The following is a 24,312-nucleotide window of genomic DNA, read 5'->3' on the forward strand; positions in this document are numbered from 1 at the left end:
TGAAAAAGCAAATGCTATCAGAAAGTAAAGTTGGCATGATTAAAAGCACATTTTAATCAAATAAAAAAAAAAAGATTGACTTAAATCAAAAATCCAATTTAAAAAAAAAGAAAAATCATGAATTCTGCTAATCCTAATAAGGAAAAAATAAACCAGGAAATAATTAAAGAAGAAAATTTTTTATTTTTATTATTTAACATCTCTGTACATGGCTGGTTGTGCTTGCAAACACAGTGAAGTCTTCTCCTTGCAATCTTACTTTGATACAGCCTCATAGTAAAATTATTTTTTACTTTTAAACATGAAAATGTTGCATGCGAGAAGTTTTCTAAAAAGAAATTTTTTTTTCTGTAGGCACTAAGTTTTTTTTCTTCCTAAAACATAATAAATGAAGAATCTGCTATCTTGTTATCATTTCGATAAAATTTCGTCACAATATTTTGGGAAACAATGTTGTAGAGGGATATATTGCTATATGGAGGGCCTACATAGTTTGAGAACATATTTTTTTAAAAAATATTATTTACATTTTACGCAACGAAAAATTTATTTATATATCATTGATAATTTTAAGTTTATTTTGGGCAAAAAAATTGCTTTCTTTCTGCCGTCTTAGGGAAAAATGTGTATGAGAAAATGTTCTGTTAAAAAATCAAATACTCAAGACTTGAAAGATGAAGAGTTTTCATGGAATTGTCCAACTTCATGAACCTAAAGTATGAAATTATTTGATTCGTTAATGTGATTTGTGTGGTCATTCCTTGCTCATGATCAAGTTTTAATATAAATGGAATGAGATTAGACAGAAATGTTACATCTGTGATCTACATTCTAGTAGATATGAGAGGCATTTTCTAGAAGGGAAGCACTTTGGGTTGTCTCCACCTGTTTGAAGGATGTAATTGTATTGAAATATGAATAATAGCCATTCTTACATTAGTGGAAAGGAATAATTACAAAATCAATAGCGAGTCTTCTCTTGTCAGAAAAAATGGCTTAAGATAAAATAAGAATTCTTTTTTGTATTTGAATTATCATAAAAAAAATAGCATCGAGATATTAAAAAAAAATCGTGTAAATCGCTATATTGAGAAAGATAATTAATTTATATGCAAATTCCCCAGGACCACAAAATATTGTAGTAGTGGGAGTTGTATCGGATGTCACTGTAGCGAGAATACACTGTATATCAATTATAAAAAGTCAAATACAATATATACAGTGAAACTTAAGTTAACCACTTCTGCAGGTTGAACACCTAAGTTTATGACAATGATCATGTATCAAAAATAAAGACTTTTTCAAATGCAAAATCAACCTTTGTTTAAAAGAGATATGATAAATACTTAATGCAGGAACAAATATCAGTGAGTGTTTAAGAAGAAAATGTTGATGTTTAGAGCTGAGGAAAAAGGGATTTCCTATTTTTCATTCTCACCTGAAAGAACTTTTTTGATGAATAACATTAGCTTTACAGTGAGATAACTGATGGTTACAAGAGAGAAGACTCCTTAATTAAATATATTATCTAAGTTTTTGGTTTAAAAATTGGATTCATTTAGCGGGGGTTTTAAGCTTATTTGAAATTGGGATCTTAAATAAGTTAGAAAGAAAATTCAAAAGTGTTGAAATTTTTTTTAGTTAGTTTAAAGAATAAGAAATATGATTTAATTATTTTAGGCATTAGCTTTTTGAATGAAATTGGATAACTGTATTTATAGATTATTTCTTCAAAACCAGTGTATTCCAACCTGTGTGCTACAAGAGATTGTCGAAATTCACTGGTTTCAAAGAAATAATCTATGAATACAGTTATCCAATTTTATGAATTTATCGGCAATATCTCATCACTAATTAAAATCAACTATCTGATATATCAAAGGATTGTTGATTTTAATTTGTGATGCGATACCTTTGATAGTGATACAGATTTGTGATCGATACATTCAAGTCTGACTGTTCAATCGCAAACTAAAATTATAGGGGTTTCGTAGCTTTGGAATCGTAAAATGATTTTTTACTATTGCACTTATGATTTCCACCAGTTTCAAATATAATTCATAAATTTTCATTATCCCAATCACTTTTTATCTTTGAGCTTTCACAATTGTTGGGTTTGCATGGGAACGAAATAGAACATTTTAACTGAAGGTTTTTATTTTTAGTTAAACACAAGCCTAAAAGTTAACTATGTAGTAATGTATGTTGTATTTGGAATTTTATTTGTACAAGCATGATTTTACTAATAAAGAAACATGAAATAATATCCCAGAAAATATAAATAATATTTTTTTTACAAAAAAATTATTTTTAGTTAAAAAATGTTTTAATTTTTGAATACCAGGGTTATTTGATATTTAAAAAAGAGAAATAAATGAGTACTGAAGTGACATGAAGCTTTAAAATTATAACTTTCCATTAGCAGAATGTAAATTAATTCCCTGTTTAATAAAGATTTCAATTATAAATATACCATTTAGCTTTATGTTTATATAAATAACTTTTAAAACTTTAAAATAAGTAGTTTGCAGATATAAATAATGATGAAAGACTTATTCTGCTAAAAATAATTTAGAAAACTTGATTTTCTTTTTAACGTTTACTGATCTAAATTTGTTCTTCATATGATATTTGACAGTTAAATTTCACCTTAGTCTTTATGAATTCCAGGAAGGATTAAGCTTAACTAAAAGAGACAAGCTTGTAATAAGTTATAATATTATTTTTTTTAATAATATTGTAATTACTATTAATATATTTTTTTTGGAGTTTTGATTGGTGAATGTAAAAAATTAATAATAATAAAAAAAAATAAAAAAATGATTTTTCCAATTTTTGTAAATATTACTGTTAATTTACCCTAATTTATTGCAAATATATTTTGTATTGTGCAACTTAAATTTCTTTTTTTATATTTAGGCTTTCAGAAAATAATCTTAGTATTAATCAGAAAATTCGAGGAACACATTTAAGGCAGGAATAAAATATTAATTCATTATAATTTAGTAAATAATTGGCACACTAACTGCAAAGAGACAATGAGTTTAATCATCTACATATCTTATAGGTCCAACAATCCAAAAAACAGTTGATGCACAGGGGAAAGATGAATTTTACAACTTATGGCATTCAAGAATACATGAAATTCTGAATAGTATCACACAGTTCAATACAATAAAAAAGAAACTATATAACAACAAAAGAAAATTAATAAAACACAGAGAGGAATAACATAAGCACCATGTACGATGCTTACTTATTGACAATAAGGGAGAACAGTAATAGACTTTTTGTATTAAAATACATTTGTCACTCAGGTAATATCTGTACACATTTGGAAACATACAGGAACAGTAAAAAGGCATTTCTTAAAACAAAACATAGTCAGACTTTTTTTTTTAATTTCACACTGTACAGAATTATATATCAATAGAGATACACTTTTACAAGAAAAATAGGACCCTTTATATATATACAAGAAAAATATACAAATACATTACAAGGTCGACTTTTATATTAACATCATATAAACATTAAATGGACTTCCAATACACTACAAAAAGCAAAAGTGATTTAATGATGAGACCAAAGTATATGAAGATACAATGACAATACATAATAAAAAAAAGCCTCCATGCATGAAAGGCTGCAAATGCACATACAAAAATATTTGTACAGAGATAAAAGATCTTGTGAGCATATCCAGTTATTGAACATATTTCATAAAGGAAATAAGAAAAGTACATAAATGCACCTCATGATTTTCATGTATTGCACATGCAATAACATACTATATATCAACAAAGATGCCCAGAAACATTAAGGCTTCCCCTCCCTTAATTTAACACTGGAATTCAAATTTTGGTTATATTTATTTATATTTTTCAAATATTTTTAAAACAATTTTATTATATCTAGCTTGATTGTCATGTAAATATCAAATGATTTATAGTAACTGGTAAATGTTGAGCAATATATGTGATTATCAATATTCAGCAAGTAAAGTATACCATTAGCAATTTTTATTTGTACTGTGACAACAGTAAATACGATTTTAAGTAAAGCAACAAAAAAAAATATTCCTGCAATTAAAAGATTATTTATTTATGACTAATGCTATTTTACCTGCAGTGACTTATAGTTTAAATTATTTTGTATATTCAGTACTTCTCATATGAAAAGTAGCAAGTGATATAACAGAGAAGTGGAATTTATCAAGTAAAACTTAATATAACTTAAACAATTTCATTTTTACCATATTAAATATAGTATATTCCCTATATTTAAATTACTCTTCCAAAATTATTACTAACGAATCTAATCAGTTATGTTTATTGTATCTTATTTGTTATAAAAAAGATCAATTTAGAGGAAATAGTTTGATTTTTTTTCGAAAAAAATATTTTTTTTGGATTCTAGCTAAAAACTACTTACACATATCATCAGAATTACGACTACATATATAAATATTAACTTCATTGAAGAAATTTTTTAGGAACTACACTTTTATAGTTTAAATAATGTAACAGTAAAAGCTAATTAGTAAAATTTACAAATTTCTGAAAATTTTCTGTGTATTTCATGTTAGTTTAACTTGGTAGTGTGTAATAGTCTATGTGATGTACTAATTTGTATGCATGTACAATCAGAATATTTTGTTCTAATTTATTTTAAGATATTTGCAATTTTATTAAAGAAAGCTACAACTTTCATCTTTATCGTTTAAAAATATGCTTACACATGTAACTTAAAATTATTTGCTTGATGATTGGAAAAAATAGAAAAAAATTCTACTTCTCATATAAGAATTATTGCAGATAATTTAGTACCCGTGTACATCATTTAATTATTAAACTGAATTAAAAAATAAAGTAAAATTGTTCTCATCAATCAACTTATTGCCTTACCAAAATTTTAGCGCTAACCTTTAGTGAAAAATATTGAAGTATCTCTGGATTACTGATTTTTGTTTTCACTTTAAGATATTACGAGAGAGAGAAAATAAAGATACTTATGCAATTATTTTTTTCCTCCGATTTTAGGGTTACCCTTGTTAAAAACATCAAATAGCTTTAGAAAGTTATCTTTGGATTTGAAGTAAAATTAATTATGGAATGAAAAGTCATTGTAAATAGCTAGGGAAACTTCATAAGTTTAAGTTCCATTTAAATTTTTTTATTTTGTAATAATTATTTTGAATTACAGTTCCAAGTTGACTTAGTGTGATATAAAGTGTAAAATATTTAAAAATGATTATGTTATTTGTTTTAAATATTTTATAGTAATTTAATTAATAAAAGTTTATATCAATGTTTAATATCAAAATGCAATGAAGCAGTCATAATGTATAGGAGGAAAATAAAGACATTTAATAGAGTAATAAAATGTAATTTTTATGAAGAAATAATATGATGGAAGGCAAATAAGAAGCTGCAATTATATAAAATTTTTTTCATTTGTTCATGTAATTATGAGTTGTTAACGTGAAGGTATTGTATAGCGAAGAAATTTTTTTTTATTTTAGGACATAATCCCGGAAATAAAAAAGGAATAAGCTAGAGAAATATATTTGATTTTGCATCTAGGTATTTCAGAAAACTCTAGAAGGGCAAGCTCAATAATTTATACAACCTTTGATGGGCAGGTAAGGTATAGCTTACTTTCAGATTATCACTAAGAGCCCATATATCTTCTTGAAAGAGAAAACAAACAAAAAACTGATTTGTTGAAGTTCAATGGAAAAAGAACTTAAAAACTTGGGCAATTTTTATTTGTACTGTGACAGCAATTATAGAGATTCGAATAATGAAATAAAAATAATAAATACCGCAATTAAAAAATCATTTATTAAGACAGAAACTTTTTTAACTAAAGTAGTTGATAAATATGAAAAACGTTTTTAGTCCTAATTTGCCATTATATTAAGAAATGGTAAGACTTAGTATTTTTCTTGATTTTTTTAATTTGATAACTATTTTTCAAATACATTGTTAATAATAAGCTATAATTTTCCTGGAAATATACCAATAATTTTAGCTTTCTCATCATAAGAAGTTAAAAGTTTTCACAATTAATATTACATTCTACATTACTTTGCCAAAGTTACTAATAAAATATTTTATGTGTAATTGTTCAAAATCAATTTTTATGATTCTTAAATGAACATTTAGTTTGAAACATAAATAAATGTTATAATCAACAGAATTTTTTTTCAGAAGTCTCAGATTTATCAGCATGAATTATATTTAAATAAAAAAACTATTAATAAATACCTTTTACTAAAAAAAAGTGGTGAACCCTTTAAAATTGATCCAATTGAAATTATTTAAACACAAGTTTCTAATTAGGCATCTTTGTTTGTAGTAGTATATTGTACATGTAATCATACACATTAAATATACAATGACAAGTATAGCATGCATAAGAACAGTAGAAGCACCTTAGCTATAGTTTTTATTTACCCTCCCCCCTTTTTTTACTTCATGGTTATAATCACATGAAATAAAGAACACTGCGGTTTCATCATAAAAAATAAACTCTTAGAATACTTCTGTAACATGAATAGATTATACTTTTGTGCTGAAGAACCAAAATGCTTACATGCACACTGACAGACACACTTTACACTTAGAGCACATGCATGAATGATAAAATCATGCAAATAAATTGAACATTTAATCCTGTTAATGATAAATTAGTACACTGTATATGCATATGCTGGTTATTAAGAATATAATGAATTTACCAATCTCCAGTTAATGGTTACAATTTTTCTTTCTTTTCAATTTAGATAGATATTTTGATGTTTTATCAAAATAGAAACAATTCTGACATGGATGGATAGATAAAAACTTTCAAAAGCTAAACATATACTCATTCAAAAAGTTAGAGATTAATTATAAGTCAAATTGTTATTTGAAAATACATTTCATACTAAATTATATTATAACAATAATTGTAAAAAATTCATGAAGTTTATAAAACATTAGAAACTAGTTATTTTAAGGATTTGTCTACAACTGAACATATTGCTCATTGATTTTTTCTTTAAAGTGTGTGAACTTTTTTTCACAGCATAACATGATAGAAAGTACAAAAAAAACAATTCCAGTTAGTTTAGAATAAGTTCCCAACATTAAAATGTATCACAAGTTTTTGATTAAAATTTTGAAGCTTTTAATTGTGTTATAATACATAAAGATTATAAGCATAGGAAAAATAAATGAAAATATGTTAGTTCATTGATACTTATTTTAAACATCAAATTAAAATAAAAATTAGCCAACAATCAGAGAAAAATACAATTATTAAAGCTTTTGAATTTACAGCTAATACTTTCAAATGAGCAAACTTAGTTTATTTTACTGTAATAGGGTTAGGAATTTCATTTTTAAAAACCTTTTTATGATTGAAATAAGTAAAAGGAAAATGAATTGGTTTGACATGTGAAAAAAAGTTCATTTTATGTCATAACAATACAGACAAAATTTTGTTTTTCTTAATTTGTATAAATTTTGCAGACATTCAAATATGTTCTTCCACATATGACATAGCTATTTTAATAGAAATAATGCCCATAATTTACAATGAGAATTAATTGAAAAATTGAGCTTGAATGATACAAATAAAAGAAAATTTGCTCAAGACATTTTAAAGATGCTGTAAAATTTGTAATAATAAATATATTTGAATTAATTTGAAACTAAATCTTGATATAGAAAAAGCATCTGGAAAATAAAAAAATAAATTGCAGATTTTTTAAGTAGCAAAATAAGGAACTGGTTTCTTTTAATAGGAAATATGCTGCATCAGCATTGGAAAAAATAAAACTTAGTTGATCAAAAATTAATAACAATAAAAAACATATTTATAACAAAAAGTAATATGCTTAAAAAAATAATAATCATTCATCAGGAAAAGGAAATTTAGGGTAACTTGAATGATCATAAAAAAGATTATTCAACAATTAACAGAGCTATTTAAAAACTCAAGCAGAGCTTCAAAAGCATCAACAAAGCTAAAAGAATTTTAAAAATTATAACAAATTAAAATTTTTCCATGTAACCAGAGATTTGGCACAAAAATATTTCAACAAAATTTTATTGTCATTACATTAAAAAGGAAAAAAAAATTTTCTTCCAAAAATAACCATAAACAGAAACTTAATAAGCTTTAATAATGTGAATTATTATGTTGGAAAAATAGAACAATGAAATGATATGGTAGCAATCTAAAAAACTTGATTTATCACAAATTCATATCATAAGAAAAAGCTCAATGAGAATACTTAGCAGTTATTTATATACATTCAACAAATGCCTACATGGTAAGCATTTTTTATTGTGACTTGAAATCAAGATCTACAAGACACTCACTGTAAGGAGTACGGATATCAGAGACATAGAAAATGTCCTGAAGTATTTGCTATAAAATGGATATTTTTTTTCCTTCTTCCAAATTCTAATCACTTTTGCAAAACATTCAGATTGGTTTTAACTAATTCTACAATATAGGAAGAGAGGGCTAAAGCAATTTACAAGAGGAGCAGCAGAGTGTCAAAAATGAAATTAAATGTTTCGGGAGTCTCTTTGGGATCAGTACTCCATTACTAGATGTTCCTTTGAATAGGCTTTTCAGACAGTCAGCAAGCACTGTTATAGCTGATCTAACATTCAAGAATTAATTCAAATGCTGAAGGTACTGATTACAAAGGGGAAATATGTGTATAGATATATTTAAAACGATGATGTAGCAGGAATCATAATTTACTATCGGATTAACAATGTAATTTGTTTAATTGTACAGTTCAAAATCTATCAATTCTGATTGTAAAATTGCTATTTCTGGTGCTTCTAATAAAGCACTTTAATCCTTTCTGACCTTAACTATATGCATAAATATAAAATTAGTTTCAAGGGTTACCAAGCAATTGCTTTAATTGGCTGAGTGGTAATAAGGATATCAATAAATAAAAAAAAACTAATATCATATTATTTACTATCCATTTTTGGTCAAAAGCAAGTTAAATATCTTTCTTATATCAATAAACAACTTATAAATAATTACTAAAAAAGTTTGTTTTATAAGCAAATGAAAAAAAAAATGAAATGAAAAAGTTTAACACAAAAGCAGCTATGGTCTATTCGTGAAAAGGTGATAAAAAACGATCTCTCTTAAATCAAAAAGGGAATTAATTTAAGAAAATTCTACTTAGCTGTATTGCAACAAACACTAGATGAGGTTAACAAAAAAGTAGCAATCGCATATTGGTGAAACATATATCCTTCTTAAACCAAAAGGAAATTTAGAAGAATTTACCTAAGTTGTGAGGTAACACTAGGTGAGAAAATTATTATAATCTGTTTAATAGTGAACTTTTATTTTATTCCTAAACATGCCAATTTCAGAATATTGCTTAGTTTTGATTTTATTTAGAACTGGAATTTTATTCATATGTGCCAACTTTCTTCAAAGAACCAGAATAAAATTAATGGCTCCAATTCACAATTGCAACAGTAGTGCTATTCTCACTTTTCCAACTCAGTCAGTCACACGAGAGCACAGTACAATGTTTTCCTTTTCCACAATATTATAATTAATCTCATTCTATTTAGTTTTTAAATTTAAAATTTTTCAAAATCAATATATAAACTAACATACTTCCTACTCTTATGTCTAAACTACAGGCTACTTTTGCCAAGAATCATCCGTAAGACATTTGATTCGTAATTTTAAAATAAATGATTCTCATTTTATGAATAAAATTAATTTATAATTGGAAATTAGACTGAAGAATTGTCCCAAACTATAAATAGGTCAGAAAGGACAAAACAAAAGTTATTTATTTATTTTTTTATGATTTCATGATGTACATATTGAAATTGAGACGATTTATCAAAAAAACTAAATAAAAAAATAAAAATATTTTACGATCCATTTTTGTAGCTTTGCACAATACCTCAGTGACATTTCCGTAGAACTTTTCTTTCAAGATTAGAAACACGAAGGTTTCAGAAGCTTCAAAAAAGCATATAGAGTAAATGTAACAATGAATAAAAAGTGGAATCACAATAGATAACTTAAAATATTTTATAGCACAAAACAGCGATGCACAACACATATAAGATTTTCGCAGCTGCCATGTAAAGGAATTCAATTAAAGCTAAAATAATTTCACTAACTATTTTATAAATAACACACTTTTACAAAATTTGACACAGTATCTAAATAAAAAAAAAATTTAACCAGTTTTAAAGAATACCTAAAGTACAGAATAAAACTTTAGACAACAAGTCGAATCTTAACAAGTGCAATAATTGTTCATATTAAAAATCATTTAAATCATAATGAATATTAGTAATGAACAGTTTGATAGCAATAATATAAATTGTAATAAATAATGAGGATTTATTTGAAATGTACCTGATAATGTTTAACAGATCTTTAGAATTTTATTTCAAAGCAAAATAATTTATAAATATAAATGCTGCCCAAATGAAAAGTGGATATGTTTGAACACTTCACAAAAATAGTGATAACAGAATTACCATTCAGAGTTATGAAACAAAGTAAGAAAAGTGTACTGATTAATCAGTTCACACAAGAACATTTAAAGTGAATGTAAAGTTGTGGATAGTAATGCGGGTAGAATGTAAAGTTGTGGATAAAGAAAGGATGCATCCAGAACAGAAGGAGAGGTACTGTGATTTTTTTAGTGGAAGAAGGTAGTATGTGATTTTAGGAAATTTATTTTATTTTTATATCTTACCAATTTGGAGTTTTTCAATCTACAACTGTTTCTTATCTTCCTTAATTTATATTGATTATTTTGTTCAAGCTTGTTCTACTTCTCCTATTGGTTAAACTACTTTTTTGCTTATTGCAACTTGTTCTGCATGTATTTTCATCCGTTTTTCTGTGTTCTGACACTGAGAAAGTTGTTTACAGAGCTGAAATTTTAGTACGCCTTTTTGGTGCCATTATTTTTCTTACACTGTTATTAAGGTATTTTTTTTTATTCGCTGGGTATTGGTAGTTCCAATATTGATGCTTTTAATTTACACTGTCTTTTCATAGTTGTTTGTTTTCGTAACTATGCTTGTCATAAATACAATTGCTTTAATTTAATTTTATAACCGTCGTTGAACAGCCGACCCAATTTTATGGGTTTACGACTACTAATGTTCAACTCCGTAGCCTTGTTATTTTGAGCCCAATCCAGAAGTCAAGGGATCTCATGGATAAAGTATTGGATGAAATTTGCGTTACATGGAAAGGAGTAAGAGGAAGTCACAAGAACCTCCCACGGTTAGCCTGATGGCAAGGAGACTCTAACCCATGATCCATCTACCACTGAGGATATTTCACGTCAGCACTGTGGTGAGTGTAAGCCGGATGCGGAATTAGTATCGACTGGGATTCGAACCCGGTTAGCCACATTGGAAGGCGAACACTCTATCCTCTGAGCCATTGCGGCAAATACAATTGTTTAAGAATAAATGTCTGATAGATTCAACTTCCACAATAAAAATTGTAAATTGCACACTGTTCTAGTCTATACAAACTCATCTTAGCACAACTTTATATTCAGATTAAATGTGAAGTGGTTTATCAGTTACACATTCTCTAGTACACTTTTCTTACCTAAATTTATAATTCTTATGTATGGTACTGTATTTCCTACACTATCTACTTTTCATTTGTGCAACCTTAATATAACGTACATAACTGAGGACATGATTAACAATAAAATTGTGCTGAAATAAAGTTCAGTTTGCAAGCAGAATTAGAATATGATAGTTATGAATAATTTCATTTAAATAAAGAATTATTTACTTATGTGTCTTAATTTTAAGTATTATGAGTGTTTTTAATTTTAAAAAAGTGCAAGAATATCACCATAGGATTAACAATAACAAAAAGAACTAAAAATTTAAGTAATAATATCCTCATATTGAGTAATGAAATGAAATTATGGTTTAAGTAAATTTTTCCATTGAATAAATTTGGCTAAAAACAGGATGTAGCCACTAAGAGGTTTTAAAAAAATTCTATTTACAATGTTTTCTCAAGAAAATTTACAAAAAAGTATTTACAAATTGATTTTTTTGTGCAATTAAATAATTATTGCACATCAGAGGAAAGTAAGTTCAAAAATTAAAATCAAAAACATTAGCTTACTATAGATACATGGTACAAATAACACATCATCCATAACATTTATACACAGATACAACAATGCCAACTGTGAATAAGTAAATATCATATTTACAAGCTTTTCTGAGTTTTTCACATTTTAGAAGAGAATAATTTTAACAAATAAATGCAATTTGCATTTGGAAAATTTTGTTTATGAATTCTTAATTTTGTTTCAATATATACACATATCTGAAATATTTATTCTCTTTAAAACAAGAATTTCATTCAGAACAATAGAAATTTTGTGTTCAATAACATTCAATACTTTGTAAATAACTTCCAATAGTAAAATTAAATTAATATTTAGGAAAATTAAATCTAAATTTTTAGAAAAATTTGGAATATCACAGTTTATTACTCCTCAATATGTTTTAAAATTGAAAACTCAAGTGTTCTTTTAAAACACTACTTAATTTTTCATTAAAAGTTAATAAATTTCAATAATATACATCTGTTGTTAAAAATATATTTAAAACAGAGAAAGTGCATTTTAAGAATAAATACAATGAAATTTTATTTAAAAAAATTAAGATTATTACTGAGGGATATGTTTTGATTTAATACTTTTTGCCTGCTGTTAAAGACACAATTTTAACGACATGCAAAGATATAGAAATTTATTACGCATTAGATTATAAGATTGATCGAACAAGTAAAAGAGAAGTAAATATATATTTGAAACTTTTATGGGAAAAAATAATTTACACAATGGATAACAATGCGCATCTTTGAATTTCTATATACAGAACTTTTATTTTTATAAAACATGAAATTGTGCATTCATGATAAATATGTGATATTTATCTGATTTATATATTAAATATTTCAGAAAATGTTTGCAATTAAAGCATCAAGAGGAAAATTAAAGAAATAAACACTTAAGATAGAGTGATGCAACAAAAGTTCTTTGTCAGTGTTCCATAAATTATCAATAAAATAAATAAACATCATGCTACAAATAAATCATTACACACCACTAGGTGCATGATTGTGGATGGCATATGAAACTAAATAGATGAAAATGTAAGCACAAATTTTTAATTTCTTGTAATAAAAATATTGTGGAGTGTAAAAAATTTAAATAAAATCCGTAATGTAAAGGAAATATTATCTTTTGAAATTTTTATGATAAACTTACAATCACCTCTAATAACCAAGCATTTAAAATGCTTTCATAGATATATTAACTTTTGGAATGAATCAATAAAACAATTTTATGCATGAACATGTTTTAGATGTAGTACTGAAATTATAAATTTTCATTCTGTCAAAATGGATGATATTTTTTTTTACATTTAAATATGTACAGAACGATTAAACATCACAACATGCACACAAACATATATTCAATGTGAATGCTTTGTTTATATTTATCTAATATTTTGCATCACAAATTGAAGAGGTGATATTTTACCTATTACAGCATTAACATTCTTTGGAATAAAAATATCACACACAAGAAAAAAAAAAGAACATATTTCCACTTACTTACATTAGTTGAAATCGAACAGTATATTTTTTCATTTACTGAAAATGTCGAATCACCGGGATCAAATTAAAAACAACATAAAACAAATATTTATATACGTCCATACACACAGTAACACTTATATATTACATAACATATAGATTTTGAATCACAAATTTCACACTATTTTAGGATATTAAGTCAAACCCGATTTCTTTTTGTTGTAAAATGAGTTATATTATCTTCATTTATGTGGAATTAAGATCTAACATTTGTTTTAATAATGGTTGAAAACAGCAGTTTTGAATAATTAGTAAACCCTTTAAAAAATAAGTCAATAATTAAAAACTAATACAAAGTAGTAGTATATAATTTTTAACTGATAACTACAATCAATATTCATAATATTATATAAGTCAGTCAAAATTTTATATGATAATTTAGAAAAATGATAATAAAATAAAAAATATAGGAAAGTTAGGATTGAATTGCACACTTGTTTTATCTAAAGATAGAGAATAATCAATCATTCTATAAATATCTATAATAAAGAAATATGGATTGTCAAAGCCATCATAGACTCAGCATTATATTTTTTACAATTATAAAAATTATTTTACCATTACTTAAAATTGTTTGCAAATTTTAAGAAAAAGTCGTGGCAACATAAACTTTTAAATTTTTAACGCAACTAGATATATTTATAAAAATTAACGAATGCTATTCTCAGTGACTCCTTTTAAATACTTCAGTGAATTTTTTATTTGTTTTAAAGAAATTTTTGAAATTTGTGAAAATAATTTTTTTAAAAAAATATTAAAATTTTTCTGAAAAAAATTTCAACTAATTCTATAACTAAAATGAATAAATACAAATTTGTAAGAGGGATGATACAGCGAAAACGGAAAGTGTCTCAGCAAAAGTAAGGTTTTGTCTGGTATTTTACCTCTAAAAATTTCTTGTTACAGGTAAAATTTACCCAATTGTATTTACATTGGGTAGATAAATAAAACTGCCTGATATTAAATAACAGATTCATTAATTTTACACATGCATATAGAAGATAGAAAAAAGTTCAAACATTTTAGTTCATATTCATTTAAAAATTCAAAATAAATAAGTTTAGAATCAAAGTTTAGATCGGACTACTAAAATAAATAACGTCAGGAAAGTATATGTTTATGTACAAAATTTTTTATTAAAAGAATGTCACTTAAACTGATATTTAATAATATTGTCCCAAATTTTTACAAATAACACACATAACTCATCTTTTATACATGAATTAGTATAGTCAACTTTTTAAAATAAATTGCATGAATTATAAACATGATGTTTGATTTTAAAATTGCGTGTACATGATCTGTGATATGTAAAGTTTAAATTGTATGAACACGAATCGTGCTTTATTTTTAAATCTTGTAAAAGGATTTGCTGTGTTTGATTTTAAAAATGCCTGATTTGATTTTATAACTGTGTGATAAGTGTTATTGCATAGGAAACATGGTTGATGTAGGGATTCAGAAATTGGAAATGGGATTCACAAGTTGAGATTAAATTGAGATGTGTAATTTGCAAATCAGAAAAAAAAAGTCAAGCAATGAATCGTTAATCATGCAAGCATTAGGCGGAAATCAAAATGATGGTTCTTAAAATTTTTAAATTCAAAGAGATACACAAGACTGTAAAATATAAAACTTCCATATTAATAATAAAACATTAAAATAACAAGTAGTTAAGCATTAAGGATAATAAATTTAATGCAATAAACTATTTTAAAATTTGGTGAAACGTTACACATGAAGATCATGGCCAAGAAATTCTCTTAGTGAAGCTCTTAAGTGCAACAAACGAAAATCTCCTAAGTGGATCATAACCAACACAAAAATCGCTCCGTTGCAGATAAAATAATGAGGATGAGTTTTTTCCTTAAAAATCTATAGGACAAAAAACTTAAATCTGCGGATATTGCAGGCTTTTTGAAACAGAACACAATCATCCCTGCCAATAACTAAAATAAACAGATAACAATGGGAAAAAAAAAAGATTTTAAACCACGCACCACAAACTCCACACAATGGACACTGCAGATTTTCCAGAGATAAGCTAGTTTTGTTTTCAAAGTTAGTTTCGATTTCAGCAAACATTTTCACAGCTTAGTGCAAAAAATATGTTTTGGTACATTTTGTTGCAATTGTCACAGCTGTATCATCCCTGATATAATAAAATTTTTTAATCATCCATAGATTTTTAAACTAAAGCCAAACATTGTAACTCATACAGTATAATTTTAATTATAGAATATAGTATAGTATATTAATTATCGAATATAGTATTATAATATAGAATTATTCTCTGAAATAGATTATTTAAATAAATTTGTGGCTAAATTGACCAATAAAAAATATTTTTTCCAAAGTTTTCAATTCCCTCTCCATGAAAATTAGTAATTATTATTTCACTGAGCCACAAGAAAAGTTTTTTGATTTTGAAAAACCATCAAAACTAAATATTAAAATCTAATTGCGATAACAAACAAATTGGCTTCATTGCAGAAGTATTGAAATGGCAAATAACTTAAAATAAATTTGGCACCAAAACTCTTAGGACGGTTTCAGTATACAAGCATATGATTTGTATACTTATTAAAATATATAACGTTATTTATAATATTATCTTAGCAAATAAATATAATATTGCCACTTACTAAGAATATTTTTAAGATGAGATAATGAATTGTTTAATTATTATAAAGATTGAATACATACTAAAACTCTTTTTCTGTAACAAAATACACCTTATAGATGAACAAAGGTATTGAGGCAAAAGAAGGCAAGTTTTTATTTTTGATCTGAGCACAGCCCCAAACCTGCAGTATTTTAAAATCTTGGCAACAATACAAAATGAGCAAATATTCAATATCGAATGACTCTAGGACATTCATGATTTTTTTCCCAACAATGTGGAATACAAATTGATAAATATATTTATATATATATATATATATATGTATCTTAAAAAAAGTTCCATTCAACTATCATACTTGTTCTTCTTGTCACTATCCGGTTGTCTATGGCTCTTCATGTGCGCACTGCGACTCTTCACTTTATTAAATATTCTAAAGAGAAAAAAAAATATTTATGTTTTGAACACTTATTTTTACTTAAGGGTTGTACAAAAAATAATAAAATACAAAAAATAAAAAAGAAGCCTTAAATACTTGTAGAAGGTTCCTCAGGTACAAAAAGCGTTTTTAAAAATCGCAATTAAATCTTTCCTTTATAAAATCAAATGATTAAAAGAGAGGCAAAAATATCAAAGTTAAGATGCTTTATCATTGAATCTAGTAAGCCCACCACATGAAAAACTTAATTAGTGAATGATTGCAAAGTTTAGGTATTATGGTACAGAACTATAAATAGAACATTACACTAACGTCATCATCTTTCCAACAATCTGAATGATTAGAAAAGAGGTTGTGGCAGCCGCTCGAATTTAATGCACAATGGGGGAAAAGCGTGTAATGCAGCGTGTAATGAAAAAAAAAATCAAATCGGGGGGAGGTAGATTACATGTGTCCATTATATTGATAGACATTTAGGAGATTTTTGGTTGGATTCCAGAGATACAACCAGAAATCTGGTTTCCCGAATAATGCAGGCAAGGTGGCACATCTTAGTTTTGGTCCTATTACTATTGCATCCTTGTTAGATACAATAGTTAATTCAATCTTGCTCTTTTATCAAGATATGACATTATCATCCTTTTGTTATTTTCAGAGCAATCTCATATAATTCCTGTTCTAATGAGAAATATTTTTTAGCTTTTTAAACAAATATTCAAGGAAAATAATTTTTTACTAAACTCTTAGAAAAACAAATTTATAGAAAGATTTTTTTCTTTTGAAATTGACATTCATAATTAATTGAAAGATGAAATTCTATCAGCCCATTTTTTCAAGATAGATTTTCATTTTAAAGACAGGAGAGTGGAACCTATGCCTCTCAGTAATAAAAGGGACTATTAGGCAACATCTAGGAAAATAGAGACTTACTGGTACCCTTAATATATGCGGTGGTTTCAGATTTTAAGTGTTTGCATTCACTATAACACTAACAGTATTCACTACAAGGAAATTAGGTTTGATTGAGATTCTCCCTGCTTTTTTATAAAGTATCAATGTTTCACAACCAGTAAATGATTGATTTTATTACTGGTGTAATGGTCGACTTGCTGTCTCCGATTGTAATTTACAGGTTGAAATAGTTGACAAACACACCAGAAAATAGGATAGCTTTTTAAATTTTTTTATTGAACATATGATGATTAAAGTCTTTTTAACTTGTAGATAGCTTTAAAATAATGAAATAGAGTTTTTAATAAAAATATGGGTAATTTGAAATGTCATAATTAGAACTAACAATAATTATTTTAAAATTCCTCTTTGTAACCAATACCAATATTAAAGAGACTTTGCACTTTCGCTCAACATCCCACATGTTCAAGCATGCAAGTTTTACCAAAATTTGTAGGGAATAGAAATATTCCAGCACTAACTACTTAGTGTAAAATATACATATAAGAACAGTCAAGACGCTACAAAGTTCTTTTTCCTAAATTTTTGTTCAATAAGAAAAAATCATAAATGTATTAAAATTTTGAGAATTTAATTTATTATAAAAAAGGCGTGAATTATTAATACTACAGTACTTTTGCTTTAAATAATAAAAAATCAAGCAATTATAATTTTATGAGTTAATTTTTAATTTGATTTTTGTTTGGTTAATTTAAAAATTTTTATGTTCTATTTTAGAGTTAACTGTAATCCTATGTTATGCGTTATTTTGCACTTAATTGCTTAAAAAAAATCATATGAATTTGTGACCATATGGATGTTTGTTGATATAGGGTCACTGGACTGGACTGTGTAGGGGTCAGGCCTTGAATCAGGAAGATTCCGAACTCGAATCCTGAGCAAGGCATGGATGTTGTTTCATTCTCTGTACTATCTGTCCTTACTGTGGGAGCAATGTTGGCCCTAAAAGAGTGGCCAACAAATCTGCCCTGTCTGAATCGACAAATCGATCGAATCTGAATCGACGAAATGTTAACACGGGTGGGCATTGGAAATAAAAAAAAAAAGATATAGGGTCAGTCTTGGGAACTAAAAGTAAGAAAGTAAAAAAAAATAAAAGATACTAGAAAATTTTTTTTTTTAAGTAAAAGTCTGGGTAAATTACAATATTTATTTAAAACAAATACAAAAATAACTTTTTTACTTTGTAGTTTATGATTTGTAGGTTATGACGCCCGGTGGCTGAGTGGTAGCGCTTCACACTCCTGTGCCACAGGTCCTGGGTTCGATCCTCGGGTCGGGCAAGGTTGACTTAGCCTTTTATCCCTTCACTGGGTCGATAAATGAGTACCAAGCTGGCTTGGGAACTAAATACTGGGGGTTCCGCGTTCGGCTGACTACCTGACCATCTGCTTCTGCACCCCAAGGTCAAGAAAATTGAGATGGGCACAGTAGGCCTTGGCCCTCTACGCGCTGTCGTGCCACTGAGTTTTTAGTTCATAATTTGAATGATAAGTTAACACTGATTTAAATTTTAGTTACCTGGAGTTAATTCATACCAGAAGCTAACAGAAGCAATATAATCATGTGAAAAAGCACTTACTTGCCACAGATTTTACATGGAAATTTTTCTAAAGGTTCTGGAGTGAATTCATAGGTCGAGGTAATTCCAGTTCCATTGTAAGTAGAAGTAGAATAAGACGATGCTGTTGTGGTAAAACATGTCTTAACTTCAGAAGCTGTTCCATTAACAGTAATATGTTTTTCCGATGATTCCTGAAATAATTTTTATAAAATTTTTAAAACACTTCTGTTGAGGAAAGGGAACTCATAATGGAAGGTACAATTTTTCAGCAAAGGTAGAAATTAAGAAAATTTAGTTATTGATTCAAAAGACCGGGAACTAAAAGATTGATTTCGTTCATAATCATTTTCACAAGTCCATTCACATGCTATTGTATTGTTCTATTAGATAAAAAAAAACTTTATAATTTATGAAACATAATAAATTTAAAAATCACAATGTATTGAAAATAAAGCTTTATGTAACAAAATTTTATCATATTTCTCTGTATGGGTAAAATGTTATGTATTTCACACAAGTAGAGCATTAACAAATTATCATGAACAGACAAATTAACAGGAATAAAAAATAATTAACACTAGGAAACAAAAAAAAAGTAGAATTATTAAAATGAATTTAGAGGCAAAATTACAGAGAATGTGTATTATTCAAAATTATAAATATGCTATTTTGTGACAGAAGCACAGACCAACACACTAAACAAAAAATTCAAATAAGTATACCTAGGGGTAATTGTGAGCCCAAGTCAAAATTCTGGAAAATTCCTTGGAAAAAAAAAACAGTTTACATTGTAAATTAGAAAAAAATTTAAACAAGTTTTTTTCTTTCCTTTTTCTCAATATTACTTAGTTTACTTAAAATATATTTAAAATTTTACACATACCTATACCATTTACACATACCTATGATGACCTGGAGAAGCAATTAAAATTTACAAATATGTCTTTCTTTTTTGAGTTTATGATTATAACAACTATTAACTGATAAAAAATGAATATAATTCATGAATATAAGCTTATAAAGTATCTCTCTGGCTCTCCCTTACAAACAAATAAAATAAACTGTGTTTTTATGTTCCATCTTTGAAAATTTGATTTCCGGAAACTTCTGTGAGCAATGATTTTTTGAAACTTCTGGACCTTCGATCTCCGTAAAACTTCCGGAGCACAATCAGCTCTGTATACCACCCCTTTACACTTGTTTGATGGTAATTGGTTTGGTGACAATGACTTTTCATTGTGGTTTGAGTCAAATTTTAGCCGCCTTCGATCAATAGATTACTATTCATTTTGAGCCCTGTTTAGTGTACTCATTAGTAATACCAAATGAAGCATTTGAGTAAAAAACAATTTTATAAATAAATAACAAGTGCTATCTATGCTTTTATTCAATTCTGACATGCATTTTTTATGTAATGTTGCACTTAAAGTTAAATTTCATAAAAACTAAGTAAAAATTACCTCTGCATTTTTTCGACCATTAACAGTAGGAGGAGATGGATTTCTTTTATTTTTTTCCTCATTCTCCTGCATATCTTCTTTGGACCTTAAATTATAATAAAGACTTTCTTGTTCCTTTCTTCTTCGAATAAGCCTGATTCTCTTATATTCATCAGGACAAACTTTTTTCCACAAATAATAAAACTGAATACACTGCTTAACAGATTTTGTTGGAATCTGGAAAAAAAAATTAAACTGCTAAATTTATTTAAATAAAGAAAGTGAAGAATTGTCATAAGAAAAATTTAAAATAATTTCGAAATAAAATTTTATTTAGTATGGTTCTTTTTTTGTACCTTCATCAAAATATTGAGACATAATATGTACTGTTAGATTATTATTTACTGAAATTGTATTATACACCGGTATTTAATCAATGTGAACTTAATTAGGGTTGGTAGTCCAAAGTAAATTAAAAATTAAGGACTAAATTTCCTCTAAATTTAAAGACAATTATAGAACACTGAGATTTTCTAATGGGAGTAATTTGTAAAATACGGACATGAATTAGGAGATACACAATTGTTGATAGATTTAATAGTACTTGTACTTAATAGACTTAAAAAAAAAAAAAAAAATTAAAAAGACGGGAGAGTCTAAAGACGGAAAATCATTAAGTATTAGCAAAATATGAGAATTCTGTTTAAAACATTATGGTATGATAGTGATTAGATTGTAGGGGGGAAAAAGGTTTTTTTAAATATATTTCTCCAACATGGAATGTTTTCATGCAATCAAATCACAGGTTATTGTCACCAACAATGGAAATAAATTAATTCCAAACTTGAAAAGCTATAAAGACTTCGGCATTAATTTTGTTATGAACTTTATCGCATAGCATATAATGAAATTTCAAATTTCTTTAAACCTTCTTTAGAAATGTAATAATATTTATTCTTTCTTCCTCCTAACTTCAACAAAAATGTGGAAAATTCTTAAATTATGGATTTCATTTAAGGATTTTTTTAAAAAATAATTAAGGACACTTTTTTTTTAAAGGAAACTAAGGTACTCTGGATTGGAAAGGACAGCCTTGAGCCCTGCTTATTACATTATTTCGATAAACTTCTGAAGAGAAATAAATTAAAAATGTTTGACATTGATGGCAGTTGAAATGTTGATAAAAGTTCCTCATTACTTACATCTTTGGCAATACTGAAGAAATCTTTGTCACATCTAAGTAGTCCTTGATGATAAGCTTCAATTTCTTCTGGGCTCCATTGATCATTTTCTAGAAAAACATTTATATTTCAAATCAAGAAAAAAAAATAATACATCAGATATTGTTTTTAAAAATAATACAACAGATATTGTTTTTAAGATATAACATAGAATATAACTATTTTAAATTTTATATTTTAGAAATACATTGCTGTTAGCTTATATTTGTTTAAAACCAGAAATTGTGTCTAAGAGCATTGAAAAGTTGTTGAATATTTGACAAGTTTTAATACTATCACAATGTATCTTTTATCACCTGAAATGAACAGTTGTTTAAAACTCAACTGGATGAGTGAGGTTGATCCTCTCAATATGCTATTTTCATTATGCAAAATTAACATTCAGTTAAACTTAAGAGGTATTGATATGCTATAAGTTAGAAATTGTTAGCTACTAATATCAGCTAGGATACTAGAATTTTTTTCGCTTAAAAGGTGCTTCACTACATTAAAATTATAATGTCAAAGGACTAAAAAGAGGAAAAATATTTTACTGCTGTTTTCAAGTAGCCTGTCACAGTCCCTTGCATGCACCGAAAAAATTTCAAGAGTTTTTCTCAAAGCTAAATTTTTCAAATCAGTAATACTCACAAACAAATCTTCGAGTAGTTTCAAATTTAAATGGCAAGTTTAAAATGTTATTATTTATCGAAGTATGCACATTCGTTGCATTTTAATGCATATTTTTTTTTGAAAAAAAAAAGGCAAATTTTTCTTGGAAATTTTGAATTAAAAAGAAAATAAAATTAAACATTTTTTTCATACATTTGTAGCCATTTGCTACTATATTACATACATATAATTGAAAAAAAAAATCATTCTAATTTAAAAACTTAAGCTAAAACGAAAGCTTTCCAGATTAAAAGTCTAGTTCTGCTATACATCCTAAAAAGAGAGAAATACTGCACAGTTACCATTTTTTTACATTGTGTTATTTTTAATATTCCTAAAACTTAAAAAAAATAAAATTATTCAGCTTCATGATATTTCATAGAACTAAAACTAGCCTGAATGAAAAATTGATACAAAAACCATTGTTTCCATTCAAGATACCACATTAACAAATTGATAATTCAAATGTGCAACATAATTTCAAGGAAAAAAAATGCTAATGTGTTTTAGATGAAAATTTTAAAATTTAAATAAATGCATTTCAATTGCTTCAATATTACCTTTCACAGTGCAATAGTCGAGAAATTAGCAATTTCATATGGAGATTTCAGGGCAAGCAACTGACTGAGTCAGTATCTTTCTTTTTCTTAAAATTAATAATAATTTTTTTTAAAAAAAAAAACCCCAACAAATTAACACTAGTTAACAGCTGTTTTTACTCGAAAAAAGTTCAAGCAGTTTTGTAAATCCTTAAGATGTAGAATTCATACTCTAAATAAGTTTTGCCATTCAACATTTATATTGAATATTAGGTAAGAAAACAATATTTGACTGTCTCAATTATAAAATATAATCTGTAAAGGTAAGTCTGGGAAAATAATTTTACCTGAATACTGAAAGGTTAAAAGTGGATGCTTCGGTGACAGTTTTGGGCCAGTATCCATTAAGCTTAGAATTGCATCCTGAAATTAAAAAAAAATATATATATATATTATAAGAAACAAAATGTTGCAGACTGCTATCAACACTGAATACTAACATACTTGATAAGTTTTTACTAAAATTGGTTTTGAATTACAAGGAAGTTAACATTATTTTAGTATATATAATTATGTTTAGCAAATAAAAAGTTTGTTTTTCATAATGGAAAACCCAAAATACAAGCAAATAGATGAGAAAAAGTAGGATCTATTTAACTAAATTTACAAATCACTACTTTAACATATTTACAAATAATGTATAGAGAAAATAAATAATATTAACACATATAGAAAATAAATAAATGAAAATTTCTTTTCCTTTTCAAGAAGCTTTAGTACACTTTGAAAGACAGCCTGATCTGTGCATTGGTTGCAACCAACATGTTAGAAACCTGATACAATGGATTATTAATTATTACTAATTTTGCTAATCATGTTACTTACTTTAATTTTTCCTTTACACATCTGAAGCAAATGCAATGCATACTCCTTATTTCTTCCACCACCAGGAACAACTGCAGAGCAGGATAGTTCTAAATACATCTCGACTAAATAAAAAAAACAAAACAATAACATATATTTAATATATTTCAATGACTTTATGGTTTACAATTGCTACAAATAAGAATGAAATCATGACCTCTCAACATAACCATACAACAAGTGATCAGGGAA

The 24,312-nt window shown here is 26.5% G+C and overlaps 1 protein-coding gene across 1 annotated transcript in view; it reads right to left on the bottom strand.

Annotated features, from left to right (window-relative positions):
- Positions 1–16,483: 16,483 nt before the first annotated feature.
- The window catches only part of LOC107454180 (zinc finger protein 541), a 35,107-nt gene continuing 27,278 nt past the window's right edge, over positions 16,484–24,312 (bottom strand). Inside the window, exons 13-18 of the mRNA XM_016071274.4 lie at positions 24,082–24,185; positions 23,544–23,619; positions 21,968–22,056; positions 20,787–21,002; positions 19,345–19,517; positions 16,484–16,784 (exon numbers count right to left, since the gene is read on the bottom strand). Of these exons, the coding sequence (XP_015926760.1) occupies positions 16,697–16,784; positions 19,345–19,517; positions 20,787–21,002; positions 21,968–22,056; positions 23,544–23,619; positions 24,082–24,185 (746 nt within the window). The 3' untranslated portion in view covers positions 16,484–16,696. The remainder of the gene's footprint in view (positions 16,785–19,344; positions 19,518–20,786; positions 21,003–21,967; positions 22,057–23,543; positions 23,620–24,081; positions 24,186–24,312) is intronic.

This window comes from Parasteatoda tepidariorum, chromosome 1, assembly GCF_043381705.1.
Source record: "Parasteatoda tepidariorum isolate YZ-2023 chromosome 1, CAS_Ptep_4.0, whole genome shotgun sequence".
NCBI lineage: Eukaryota > Metazoa > Arthropoda > Arachnida > Araneae > Theridiidae > Parasteatoda > Parasteatoda tepidariorum.